Consider the following 13,724-nt stretch of genomic DNA (forward strand, 5'->3'; position numbering starts at 1 on the left):
GGGTCTTTTTTAGGAGGGAAGGAGAAAGGTCAGATCTAGAGGAGATGGGATGATGAAAACACAGGTCAAAGTGAAGCCACCACCTGGAAAAGGCAAGGAATGAGTTCCCCACTAGAGCCTCCAAAAGAAACACAGCCCTCCCAACACCTTGATTGTAGCCCTATTAAGACCATTTGGGCCACTGACCTCCACAGCTGTTAAGATAACAGATTCGTGTTGTTTTAAGCCACTGGGTTTGTGGTAACCTGTTACAGCTGCAATGGGAAACTCCCAGAACTCCCAGGATTGAGACTCCTCCCACCCCCAATTAAACCAGAAGCAGGGAGGTGCGTGGGAGAGAGCCTCTGCCCAGAGGCGTTTGGGGCAAGTGGTCTTTTTTGGAAGACGGAAACTAACAGAAACCCATTCCAGAGCAGTGCCAGAATGAAGTGCGTGCAGAGTGCTGGGGAAGCCCTGGGCGGGGAGGGACGTTGGAGCTGCGCGGGAAGGTGAGTAGGAGTCAGCCTGGCCAGGGGGCTCAGCCTCCTGGCAGGAAGGCGCCCTCCTCCTTGCCAATACCAGCCCCCGGCAAGGACCCCTCGCCACTGCCAGACACAGCCCCCCCCCCCCCCCCCCCGGGTGTCCGGACCACCTCAAGGTTGGCCATCCCCTGAGGGCATTCTGCCCTCTCTCCAACCCCTACGTGGCAGATGCAATGCAGGGGACCCTCAAAGCCGCTCGGAGCCACCCCCAAGTAATGAGGACAGGGGTGCTGCCAGAAGTCAGGCCCAGCTTCCCCGAGCGTGTGCGGTGGGGAGGGGAGCGTTTCCGCCCCCACGCCATCCCGCAGGAGGAAGGAAGTGGTTCCCTCCTCCCACCCCTTCCCTCAGGCTCGCCTGGGACAGGATTCTCGTGATTCGCGATTGGCTCCCACGGGCGGACCTTTGTCCATCCGCGGGACCGCGAGAGGCCCAGGCCAGGCTCGGGGCTGCGGGGCGGGAGGCGGCCGGGTGGGGGACAAGCCGGAGACCACAGGGGAGACAGGCAGGCCAGGGCAAGGGGACTGAGACACAGGCGGGAGCCAGGGACCGAGACGCGAAAGGGTGAGAGGGCGGGCGGGTCGCGAGGAGGGTGGGTCGGAAGGGGCGGGCGGGGCGGCCCGGCGGGCGCAGAGCTCGCAGTCGCTGCGGTGGCCGCGGGCGGGAGGGGCGCAGGGTAAGTGCTCCGGCGCTGGGACGGGGGGGCGCGCGGCCCCCATTCCGAGCCCTCCCAGCCGGCGCCCTCCGAGGAGCGGACCCTCATCCCCGTCGCCGCTCCCCCGCCAGCCTGCCTGGGACCCCGCCCCCAGTTGCCCTCTGTTCTAGCGTTTACCAGGGCGGACGGTCATTCCCCGGGGGACCCCTCCCCCAGCCCTTGTCCAGAGGGTACTAGAGTCAGGTGGGGGGGGGGGGGGGGGCAGGAGACAGTATGCCACGCGACATGGGAGGGAAGTCCCTCTTGGCCTCAGTTACCTCCCCTTGAAAAACGGGAGCCTTGATAAGAACTGCCCTTTTGCACGGCGTGCTTAACGTGGGGACAGGTGCCTTCATTCATCACACGCTGAGCGCAGCAACAGGTGAGGTAAGTACCCTCCTTGTCTCCCTCTCACAGGTGAAGAAACCGACACTCGGGCCAAGCCACCCTGCCAAAGGAGGCAGAGCCAGAACTCACACCCAGGTCCGTGTGAACCCCTAAATCCTTTTATTCCTCGTCCTTGCCTCTCGCTGCCCCGCCAGGGAGACTGCAGAGAGAGGAGTGGTAAACGTAGTACTGGGGACCCCGGGGGGAGGCTGAAATGAGGGAACCTCCAGGGCAGCAAATCCTTCACCTGGAAATACTGGAAACACCTCTTGGGGCAGGGTGTGCTGAGGAACTAGAAGGGTAGGCTGGGGACAGGTTAAACTCCAGGACATGGAGGTACAGCCAGCCCCCTGCAGGAACTCAGAGACCTTTACACCCCAGCCCCGCGCCTCTGCTGAGTGCAGGGGCTCCTGCAGGCTTAGGCATGGGACTCCACCTCTCCATGCCTCATTCCCTCGACCGTTCCGTGGGGTTGAGCATGGTACTTCCCTCACAGGAGTGCTGAGAGTTAAGTGAGATGGTTGGTATAAAAGCTTAGCCCAGCCTCTGGCCCAAGGTTGCTACCGAGCTGTGTCCCCCTCCAGCCTCACCCGCCCCTCTGAAAGCACTCCTCTGTCCTGGTCACCTTAAACCTAAGGTCAGTCAGGGCCACCTGAGACCTGCAGTGTTTCTGGAAAGGCCCAACATCGGCTGGAAGCTTCTGATAAGACGAAAGCTGGCAGTGGTAACTTCTCACCCTCCGAGTACCTGGGGGGAAGTAGGGGCAGGGTTTTGAAAATCTTTGGGCTGAGGCTCGCACAATTCCAGAGTTGCTCTGCAGCCCCCAAGCCCTCCCCATCCCTGGTTTAGAGTGAAGGAGGAAGTCCAGAGTGTTCTTGCCCCAAAACCTGGTCTTCATCTCCTCTCCAGCATGTAAGCCGGCAGCAGGTTCTACTTCTCGGCATGTTCTGTATCCGGCCATTGCTCTGCATCCCCGTATCGTTTGCCTCCTCTTGGCCTCCCTGCCACCACTCTTGACCCCCAAATGTTCAGAGTTGTTTACCACGCCCTCTATGAGATCAGACCCTTGTCTCCTGCCACCACCCCCTTACTGCAGCCACACTGACCTCCTCTTTCTTCGTTGGACTTGCTGAAGGTTTTTTGTGTTTTTCTGTGGGTTTTTTTTTGTTTTTGTTTTTGTTTTGCCCTCTGAGGGCCAGTGCACATGGTCTTCCAGCCATCTTCTTGTGACTTAACCTCTCTGCAATTCAGGGACCACTATGCAAGTCTCCTACTCAAGTCTTCCCCCACTATTCCACCTGCAGGAGCCACGCTGGCCTGGTCCCTTCTTGCATTACTGTTTTTCCTTCTTCGCATGCTTAGTCTTGGGTGGTGTTACCTTGCTTATGTGTTTCCCTGGTTCCTTGTCTGTCCGTCCAGCTGAAGTATCAGTCTGTCAGGGCCATGGCCTTTATCTTCTTGGCTTTGGATTCCCCGGAACTCAGCACAGCGCTTGGCACATAGTGAATGTTCCAATTATATTGTACAATTGCAAGCAAGTGTGTGCAACCATTCAGGGTTCTTCTTCTCATTACTTAACAGAATTCTTTCTGTATTTCGACATGACACCCCAGAGTTGTCATTGCTTCTGTCAGCCCATAGCCTTTCTCGGCTTTTCTCAAAAGCAGGGCTTGTGGGGTCTTTCCAGCTTCTAGGCATCATATCCAGCTTAGCTTGTCCACACTGTACATGTTTTTTGCTATCAAATTATTTCTTTGAGATAATAGTTCCCAAACTGTTGTGTTCAAGTCAAGAGTATGATTATTTTGAAGGCACTTGCCACTTATCACCAGATGGCTGTTGAGGAAAAACTATGCCTGGCAATATGTGCAAGTTTCCCTACAGCCCCACAAGCATTGAGTTTTATCACTTTTGTCTGTTTTTTTTTTTAATTTTTTTTCAACGTTTATTTATTTTTGGGGGGACAGAGAGAGACAGAGCATGAACGGGCGAGGGGCAGAGAGAGAGGGAGACACAGAATCGGAAACAGGCTCCAGGCTCTGAGCCATCAGCCCAGAGCCCGACGCGGGGCTCGAACTCACGGACCGCGAGATCGTGACCTGGCTGAAGTCGGACGCTTAACCGACTGCGCCACCCAGGCGCCCCAACTTTTGTCTGTTTTAATGGGCAGTTGGTAGTAGGTTGAAATTTTCTGTTGCTTGAATTAGTGAACCTGGGGTTTTGTTTTTTTTTTTTTTTTTATATATGTGCTGGTTCTATTTCCTGTCTTGTGAAGGAAGGAAATCTCCGGGCGCCTTAACTGCCCCCTTCACCTTTGCTTGTGCTAATGGTTCCATTTCAGCCCATCTCCTGAGAGCAGGTCGAGGGACCCAAGGGGCTAGAACAGGAACACACTGAGCTGAACTCTGCTGGTTACAGAAGCTGTTCTGTCAGTCAACCAAGAAGAAATTCTCTAAGAGTCCCTTATGCCCCCAGCATGGTACTAAGGAGAAGAACTTTTTTTTCTAAGTCTATGTGAACATTTTTTTTTCAGAATGATCATTTTTTCCCCCAATTATAAAATCACACAGTGTGCAGTGTTATTGGAACATTGGGGCAGGAAAAGATGGGGAAATAATCTCAACACTGATCACTAGTGGGACTACATACATTCCTACAGGGAAGTCTTGGGCTGTCATTCCAAGGAGTGCACTTGATTTAGCACACATCGATCTAGGACAATCTGAAACAGTGTATTATTTTCCTGTGGCTGCTGTAACAAGTCACCACACATTTGAGCCTTCAAACAACATAAATTTATTACCTTGCAGTGCTGAGGGCATCAGACGTACAAAATCAATCCATTGGGTCCAAATCAAGGCCTTGGCGGGGCCGCATTCCTTTTGGAGGCTCTAAAGGAGGATCTGTTTCTTTGCAACTTTTAGAGGCTGTCTGCATTCCTTGGATTGCAATCCCTTCCCTCTATCTTCAAAGCCAGTTGCATAACATCCTCAAATCTCTGGCTCCAACTTCTGGGTCTGTACTCACCTGTCCTTCTGTGTCTGATTCTCCTGCTCTACTCTATTCATAAAGACCCTTCTGATTACATCGGACCCACCTGAATATGGATAATCCCCGTCTTGGGATCCTTAATGTAACCATATCTGCAAAGTCCCTTTTGCCATGTAAAGTGACATATTCACAGGTTCTGGGGATTAGGACATGTATATCTTTGGGGGTGGGTCATCACTGAGCCTGCCACACCCTAAACGGAAACAAGCGAGATTCACGCAGTATGCGTGGGCTCACATTTGTTTAAGTTTTAAAAAAAAGAGTAAATACGGGTGTGTTGCTGAAGGCCTAGAACACCACTGAAGGCCACAAAGAGACTGGTAAGAGTGGCTGCTTCTGGGGCATCTGGATGGTTTAGTCAGTTGAGTGTCTGACTTCAGCTCAGTCTGTGAGCACAGAACCTGCTTCAGATCTTCTGTCCCCCTCTCTGCCCCTCCCCTACTTGCGCTCTCCCCAAGTGGCTGCTTCTGGGGAGAATGGGTAGAAAGGAGGTTTTTTTGTCATATTTTTTTGTGTTCTTTCGCTTTTTAAAGTTTATTTTGAGAGGGCAAGCAAGGGAGAGGGAGAGAGAGAGAATCCCAAGAAATCAAGAGTTGGATGCTCAACCGACTGAGCTGTCCTGGCGTTCCTATTTCCCTTTAGTATATGCATATGTCACCTACACTAAAAATAAAATTTTTTAATGTTTGTTTAATTTTGAGAGAGAGAGTGCACGTGAGTGGGGGGGGGGGAGAGGAGCGCAGAGAGGAGGAGACCCCAAATCCAAAGCAGGCTCCAGCTCTAGGCTCTGTGCTGTAAGCACTATAGGGCTCGAACTCAACAAACCGTGAGATCATGACCTGAGCCAAAAAGTCAGCTTAACAGCCTGAGCCACCCAGATGCCCAGAAATAAATTTTAAGAAGTAACACAAACTCACTGTAAAAGTTCAGACCTTCTAGAAGTCAGTAGAAGGAAATACCCACACTCCCTTTTTGTCCAGCAATAACCACTGTAAAGAGTTTGGCTGTATTCTTGCAGATGTATTTTTTAAAATGCATGCGTAGGGGCACCTGGGTGGCTCAGGCAGTTAAGTGTCTGACTCTTGATTTCAGCTCAGGCCATGATCTCATGGTTCATGGGATCAAGCCCTGCGTTGGGCTCTGCGCTGGCAGCACAGAACCTGCTTGGGATTTTGTCTCCCTCTCTCTCTCTGCTCCTCCCCTGCATTTGCTCTCTCTCTCTCGAATAAGTAATAATAAAATAAAAATGCATATGTAATTTTTCATGTAGATGGAGTCATACTGTATACACTATGCTGTAATATGAATTTTTATTTATTTTTCTTTTTTTTTCGTTTTCAACCTTTTTTTTTTGTTTTGTTTTGGTTTTTTTATTTATTTTTGGGACAGAGAGGGACAGAGCATGAACGGGGGAGGGGCAGAGAGAGAGGGAGACACAGAATAGGAAACAGGCTCCAAGCCATCAGCCCAGAGCCTGACGCGGGGCTCAAACTCACGGACCGCGAGATCGTGACCTGGCTGAAGTCGGACGCTTAACCGACTGCGCCACCCAGGCGCCCCCAGAACCTCATTGGTGGACATATAGATACTTTGTTGCTTTCCAAGGCATTCCCAGCACTGGAGTGTATGTCTGTTTTTTTTTTTTTTTTTTTTTTTTTTAAGTGTAAACTGAAGTGAAAGTCACATAACATGAAATTAACCATTTTACGATTTGGTGAACATTTAGCAAACGATCCCATGACATTTAGTGCATTCCCAATATCATGCAACCGTCACCTCTATCCAGTTCCAGAACATTTTCATCAAATCAAAAAGAAACCCTGCACCCTAAACAGTCACCCTCTGCCTCCCATCACCCTACTCCCCAGCAGCCACCAATCTTTCTGTCTCTGTGGATTTGCGTGTTCTGGGTATTACAGATCAGTGGAATCATGTAATGTGTGATGTTTTGTGTGTGGTTTATTTGACTTAGTATAAATCACTCATGTTGTAGCATGGATCAGTACTTGATTTCTTTTTATGACTGGATAACATTCCATTGTATGGATATGACATCTTTGATATATCCGTTCATCCCTTAATGGATACTTGAGTTATTTCTACCTTTTGGCAGTGACTGTTTGTGTACATGTATTTGTTTGAGTGCCTGTTTTCAATTCCTTTGGGTATATGCCAAGGATGTGCATCCTTCCACATACACTTTGAGCTTTATGCTATTTTCAGAGGCTGTTAAGGTAAGCAAGTTAAAAATAATTTGTAACAAAGTGTTGCAAAGCACATACTAAGATAAAGGAGAGCAGAATGTCAGATCCAGACAAATGTTTTCTTACTTTCCAGATCCAGAGAGGACAGGAAAATGGCCACCTGGGATGAAAAGGTAAATTAATTCTGGCAGACCAGCAGCATTAAAGGACTTCCTGGCATTGAAGACAGTTCTGCTTGGTGTTACAAACAAGATAAAAGGAAAACACCTGTTTGGGGTGTTTCTGCCTTACCAAAGTGTTTCGTCACAAAGGTGAAAACTGTAGCAGGAAGTCACAAACCTCAAGATGGCCTAATAACCTGAATCAGACCATTCAAACACCACCTCTGCATTTTTTTTTAATGTTTCTTTATTTTTGAGAGAGCGCATGTGTGCAAGCAGGGGAGGGGCAGAGAGAGAGAGGAAGAGAGAAGGATCTCAAGCAGGATGCACACTGTTGGCACAGAGCCCGACACGGGGCTCAAACTCACGAACTGTGAGATCGTGACCTGATCTGAAGTCAGACGCTTAACCGACTGAGCCACCCAGACACCCCTCACCTCTGCATTTTAATAACCATGTGTCATAGGCCAAGACTTTCACCTCCCTGAGTCTCTGTGTCCTTATCTGGAAAAGGGAGCTAAAATTACCCTTGTTCCTGAAGGTTGGGAGGAGTTGAAGAGACAGTGGTCTCAGAATGCTAGGCTGATACTGAGCCCATACGGGGCTTTTCCCTACTGCCCATTTTACCATCTTACAGATAAAGACACTTGCACAAGATCACACAGGTAGGAAGTGGCCGAAGTAGGATTTTACCCTGGCCTCTCTCCAGAGAGAATGCTTTGCTTCCTGTTGCATGAGACCATCCCAAGCAGAGCCATTAAACCCTGTTCTTGATATCTGGATGCAGGTTTGTTGGGTTTGAGGGGACATCAGTTGTGAATAGTGAGGACAAGGCAGAAGGGAAACATTGGCTTCCGTTTCACCTGTTCACTAGGAGGTTCTGGCCAGGTAGAGCCATCAGGGCAGCGTTAGAAGCTCAGGGTGGCAGCAGGGTGAGGAGGGCGGGGTCCAAGAAGCAGGGCCATGGGATGATAATGATGAGCATCCTGTATGTCATCAAATTGATGACCCCTTTAACTGTAAGAGTCCTTTGGATTTTAGGTCTGTTAACAGTGTGGTGGGGTAAATGGCCAGTGGATGCCACCAACTCTGATTTCAGAAATGTTGAAATCTGGGGACATGTTTGTCTTTGAATTAATGAACTAAGGTGCAGAAGTTGTAATAATAACTCAAGCAATGTCTCTGGAGCACTCACTGCTGTGCCAGGCATGTGCTAAGGGCTTTCTGTGTATTTGATTATTTAATGCTCACAACAGCCCTGTGCGCTAAGTACTGTTCTTTCCCTTATCTTCCAGGTAGGGAAATTGAAGCCCAGCAAGGTTTAGCAATTTGCTCAAGGTCACACAGCTGGCAAGGGGTTCAAACCCACGCTGTCTGGCTTCCATGTCCTGATTACTGACTAGTGATTGTGCCCTGTCTGCTTTTCAGACACAGTCTAGCCCAAAGACAGGTCTCCAGAAGGAAGAGACCAAGGAAGAGCTCACCCCTGGCAGGAAGGGAGCCGGGAGTGGGGAGCACAGGGGCAGCACCGGCTCTCTGGGGAGGATTCCTTCCCTCATTCATTCATTCATTCATTCAGCCACAAATGTTTATATCAACACCAGCCATGTCCTGGAACCAACTACAGCTCTCAGGCCATAGCTACCAAACTGAAGGCATTGGTCTCTGCCTGCTGGTGACTTCCTCTCTAGCTGCGAGACCGGTCTCAAGTCACAACACTGAATGTGTGAAGGTGCACATGGGGTGCGCAGTAAAGGAGAAGCCATGGTTAGTGTGGGCCCCTCACAAGGGCCACTGAGACCTTCAGACCTTCAGATCAGAGGGCTCCCCGACCTGACACCTGTGGGGCCTGAGGAGGAAGCCAGGTAGAGGATGAAGACTGTGAGTCTTGGCAGAGGAAGCGACCTATGCCACGGACAGAAGGCGGATGGCCAGGGTAGGGCAGCGTGGTGGGGGCCAGGACGTGCTCAATCTGAAGAGACAAGGCCAGGCAGGGCCCAGGGGACACTGAAGGTTCTGGTGGTGGTGCTAGGAACAGTGGGCAGGCCACTGGTGGGCAGGGCAGCCCCTGATCAGGCCTGGACTTTGAAAAGCCCTCTCTGGTGTCCTGTGGAGATGGGTGGAAATGCCAGAAAGCACATGGGGGGCAAGCAAGGTGGGAGCCCTCCTGCAGGGGAGCAGGGAGCGAGGCGCTGGCACTGGAGAGAAGCGAGCAGTTGGGAGGGATTTACGAGTTCGGTGCCCAGAATCTGGGGAGGATGACACGGAACGTGGGGCTCATGTTCAGAGGAGGAAGACCCCTTTCCTTTGGAGGGTCGTGGAGGGTTCTACAGAAAAGGCAACCTTTGAGCTGGGCCTTGGGATTTGAACTTACGGGATCCAAGAGAAGGGCATTTCCAGCAGAGGGAACAGCATGGAGAAAGGCCTGGAGGCAGGCTCATGTAAAGTTCTACAGAGCAGAGGGGAGTTGAGGGGTGAGGTGATGGTGAAGGTGAAGGTCCCTGTATGCCCGGCTGAGGAATCTGCTCTTTGACCATGGAGAACCCTAGTTCTGGAGATTACCTTCTGGTCTGGGAGGCGCTAGTTTCCCCCCTGTGCAAGCCGGCCTTGGGTTGCTCCGTGGCTCCAGCGGGTCAGCCCCAGCTCAGGGCCGGACAGCCTGGGTTCCAGTGCTACATCTGTCCCTTGTGGGCTGTGTGACCAGCTTCCAAGCCACCCTGAGCTTGGAACGTATTAAATCAGGCAAACCAAAAGAGCATGTGGAAATGCTCAATGCTGGTTATAGAAGCAGCCCATGTTGTTCTGGACAAAATTCGATAGCGTGTGTTGAGCATCATGAAAATGTTCCTAATCAAACATGGGCATCTCACTTAAAAGGAGATAACCCATGAAAAGAAAACTGACTGACAGCACCGTATTTCTTGTCACATGAGGTACCATTGATTATAGATGCGCCATTATTTTATATATCACAAAGAACATAATACTGTCATTTACTGTGACCTTATGTTGCATAATGTTAACACTGGTCAGTTGTGAGACATTCAGATTTCAAGAGTGTCAAAATATGAGGAAATGTGGCCTTTGAATTGGCGATAAAAGTGCTAAAAATGAACAGTCAGTAAATGCAATAGTGAGAGCATTAACTTCTTGGTGAAGTTTCTTGGCCATTAAAACATATATCTGCGGCGCCCGGGTGGCTCAGTCCGTTAAGCCACTGGCTCTTGATTTCAACTCAGGTCACGCACGATCTTACAGTTGTGGGATCTAGCCCCGCGTCAGGCTTTAGCTGGGTGTGGTACCTTCTTAAGATTCTCTTTTGTCTCTTTCTCTGCCCTGCACACACTCGCTCAGTCTCTTTAAAAAAAAAAAAGGGGGGGGGGTTGGGGAACCAAAAATCTAGTGGGAAAAATAACATATGAGATTGTGTGTGGTCTTTGATTACAATTGTAAAAGAGACCTTAGGTGGATGATAAGTCTGTTGTATTAGGAGTATCCTGAATTTACTTCCTTTTGCTCATGTTGCTGAAAGATGCTGAAAGAAATAGATCTAGAATAAAGGTCTGTTCGTCGGGGTGAATGACAGCAGGTAAAGTGGGGGTGGGGAGTGTCCAGGGGAGTCTGAATGAAACCAGGGAGCTGGTGGGGTGGGGTGAGGGTCGAAGGCACAGAAGCACAGGATAGAGATGAGGAACCAAGGAGACATGCTGAGGGCAATGGCAACAGTTGTTGGGGGGGGGGGGAAATGACCCCTGAGAGGGGGGACGCAGGAGCCTTTTTGTCATGCCACAGAGGCCAGTACAAGGGCTGGAGCTGGAGAAGATTGGGCCAGGATCACTTGTAGCACCTGAGCCTCTCTTGATTCAGAGAACAAGTTCCTTTTAGTAATTTATCCTTGTGCAGTTAATTGTGTGGGTTTGTTTTTCTTTCTTGAGTTTGTTTATTTTGAGAGAGAAGGGGGGGGAGGGGAAGAGAGGGAGAATCCCAAGCAGGCTCCGCACTGTCAGCACGGAGCCCAATGTGGGGTTCGAACCCACAAACCATGAGATCATGACTTCAGTTGAAGTCGGACACTTAACTGACTGAGCCACCCAGGCACCTCAGTTGTGGGTTTTTTTTGTTTTGTTTTAATTTTCAAGTTAGTTAACATACAGTGTAGTCTTGGCCTCAGGAGTAGAACCCAATGATTCGTCCCAGTGAGACACCCAGTGCTCATCCCAACAAGTGCCCTCCTTAATGCCCGTCACCCATTTAACCCACGCCTCAACTGTGTTTTTAAAAAAATGTTGTCCTAGAAATGCTTTTAGCAGCTCTTTATTGTCCGGCTGCCCTAGTGTTTGAGGGGAAGATGATGGTGTTGCAGGAGAAACTGGCGGGGGTTTTAGCCCTGGTTCAGAGAGAGAGGGGCCGTGGACTCTGCCCCTTCCCACCACCCTGCAACTCAGAGTTCCTCTTCTGTGAAATGGGAACGGAAACACTCCGTCTACAGTGGTGGGGCCCAAAGAAGCTCGTGCGTGAGAAGCACTGAGCAGGGCCGCACAGACTCAACCCACGGGAGCTGTTCCCTGGGTCATGAGGACGAGCTGGGTTTCCAACCAGCAGCTGACCTCCTCTTCCTCTCAGGGGATTGCGTGTCGCCAGCCACACGGGGCACCTGGGAGCCAGGGTGCTTAGAAATCACTATAGCCCTTTGCTCATTTCTCATGAGCTGGAGGCGCCAGGTTTATTTATGGTGCACGTTCTCAACTTTGGCTGCAGATGGAGATCCCAACACCCAGGCCACCCCCAGACCAATCACAGTCTTGGGGCCTGAGACCCAGGTATTGGGTTTTTTGGTTTTTTGGTTTTGGTTTTTTAAAGCTTCCAGGTGGTTCCAAAGTGCAGCCAGGGCTGAGAGCCACTGGTTAGACTATGGCAGGGTAGGTCCTCTCTCCATGGGCTACTTCACAGTGAGGCAGGGAGAGCGTGCTCTGTTCCAGGGCCAAAGCATTGCTAAGATGTTGGAGCTGGAAATTCCCTGGATGCCTCGGTCTCACATTGGTGATAGGTCTTAATTTCTGGCTGAAAAACGGTTTGTTTTTTTCTTTCTATGCTTTCATTTTGTTATGTTTTTGTAAACAACCTGACTTCTGCTTCCCAGTGAACATGGCTGACGTCACACGCTTTAGACGGGACTGTCTCCTCTCTGGCAATCCTCATTTCCTTACCCCTGGGAAATAGACTGGGCACGTCCTCCCATATCTGCATCTTTAAAACTCAACCTGTTGGTGACTCCTGCAGTCAGTCATTTAAGCAATGAACTAGAATAAAACGGAAAATACAAGAGTTCTCGCACTTAGAAACTTGAGTGTTGGTTGTGGAACACGTGTATGTATGTCAGAGTGTACTAAAAGGCAGCATGTAAAGTGTATTTTTCTCACTGAGTAACACTCGGCTGAGCTCCCTGCACGGCCTTGAGCTCCTCACAGCTGTGAGCCTGGTCCAGGGCGGCATTCAAGGAGGTTGTGCAAGAGGAAGGGGCTCTGGGCCAGGCAGCCTGCGTCTCACTCTCGCTGGCCGTGTGACCTGGGAAAAGTTGTTGGCCTGTCCGTTCCCAGTTTCCTCGCCTGTCGATGGAGATGTCTCCACTCCCCACCTCACGAGGCTGTTGCAATGTGTTATTAGAGGACTTTGTACGGAGCTCAGAAATGGCAGGTGCCCGGGAGGTAGTTGACGCTCACTGTGGCTCCTGCTACTGGATGTTATTGCCCGCATCATCTCCACCCAGCCTCACCCTCATCTTGCCAGCGGACCACTCTGTCAAGACGGGAGGGATCCTGACCCCACAGGAAAAGGAGAGAAGTGTTGCAGCATTTCTGGGGGGGGGGACGTGGGCCACCGGTCGGGCTCATTGGCCCATAAGCAGCGGCCCCCGCAAGCCAGTCAGCCATCAGTGGTGGTTGTTTTTGCCAACCTCAGACTTCCTCCCCACCCTAGAGAAGGAAAAGCTGCCACGCTTATTTAAAGACTTCCCTGATTTTAAAAATAGGCATTCCTCAGAACACCAATCCCCGGGGGGCTGGGGGCGCGGCCCTGGGGTAGGTGACCGTGCACCTGGAGGCCCTCCCGCCTCCCTCCTGCCAGAGGAGAGGTTTGCTCCAGGGATTCATTCCACCATCCAGGTATGTTCAGTGGGGAACTGCCAGCTGCCAAGCGTGGAGGGCCCTCATGGTGGCTGACGGTCTCTAACAGAGGACTCAGTTCCTCTGGTGGGGACACCGCGAAGTGACGTGTCCACTGGGAAGCCTGTTAGAGACTCGGGGCTCAAGGTTGCTGCTGGGGGCTGGTCAAGGAGGTACTTTCTGTACAGCACTTAGAAAATTCCAGGCTCCCTGAAGGAAAGCAAGTGTTCGACATAAACTGAATTGTGTACACACACACGGTCTGGGCCCACTGAGCTGTTCTTACCAGTAAATGGTGGAACCCTCCAGATGCCAGCCAAGGACCAAGCAGGCCTTTTCTAAGAACAGCAGCCTCAAGCCTGTTCTGCAGAGAGAGTGACGGGACTATGTTCTGAGAAGTGCTGTCTGGCCGCAGATAGAGTGCCAGAGAGTAGTGAAGAGCTGCCGTATCCTCCACGTGAGAGGTAGAGGTGGGGCCACGGTGGTGGCAGAGGGCCTAGTGCCGAGTGGGCCCTGGGGGTGGGGGAAGGAAGGTAGGCACTGGGGAC

The 13,724-nt window shown here is 51.0% G+C and overlaps 1 protein-coding gene across 8 annotated transcripts in view; it reads left to right on the top strand.

The window, feature by feature from the left end:
* The first annotated feature begins 322 nt into the window (after positions 1-322).
* The window catches only part of HVCN1 (hydrogen voltage gated channel 1), a 37,029-nt gene continuing 23,627 nt past the window's right edge, over positions 323-13,724 (top strand). Inside the window, exons 1-3 of one of the 8 annotated variants that reach the window (XM_040443900.1) lie at positions 324-488; positions 1,630-1,695; positions 6,988-7,027. In XM_040443900.1, the coding sequence (XP_040299834.1) occupies positions 7,007-7,027 (21 nt within the window). In that variant the 5' untranslated portion in view covers positions 324-488; positions 1,630-1,695; positions 6,988-7,006. Of the gene's footprint in view, positions 489-882; positions 955-983; positions 1,083-1,164; positions 1,195-1,480; positions 1,600-1,628; positions 1,696-6,987; positions 7,028-13,076; positions 13,177-13,724 lie in introns of those variants that run through there. The other 7 variants (XM_040443901.1, XM_040443902.1, XM_040443905.1 and 4 more) reach the window with 7 other exon arrangements.

Source organism: Herpailurus yagouaroundi, unplaced genomic scaffold (genome assembly GCF_014898765.1).
Source record: "Herpailurus yagouaroundi ecotype Mexico unplaced genomic scaffold, PumYag 191, whole genome shotgun sequence".
Classification (NCBI taxonomy): Eukaryota; Metazoa; Chordata; class Mammalia; order Carnivora; family Felidae; genus Herpailurus; species Herpailurus yagouaroundi.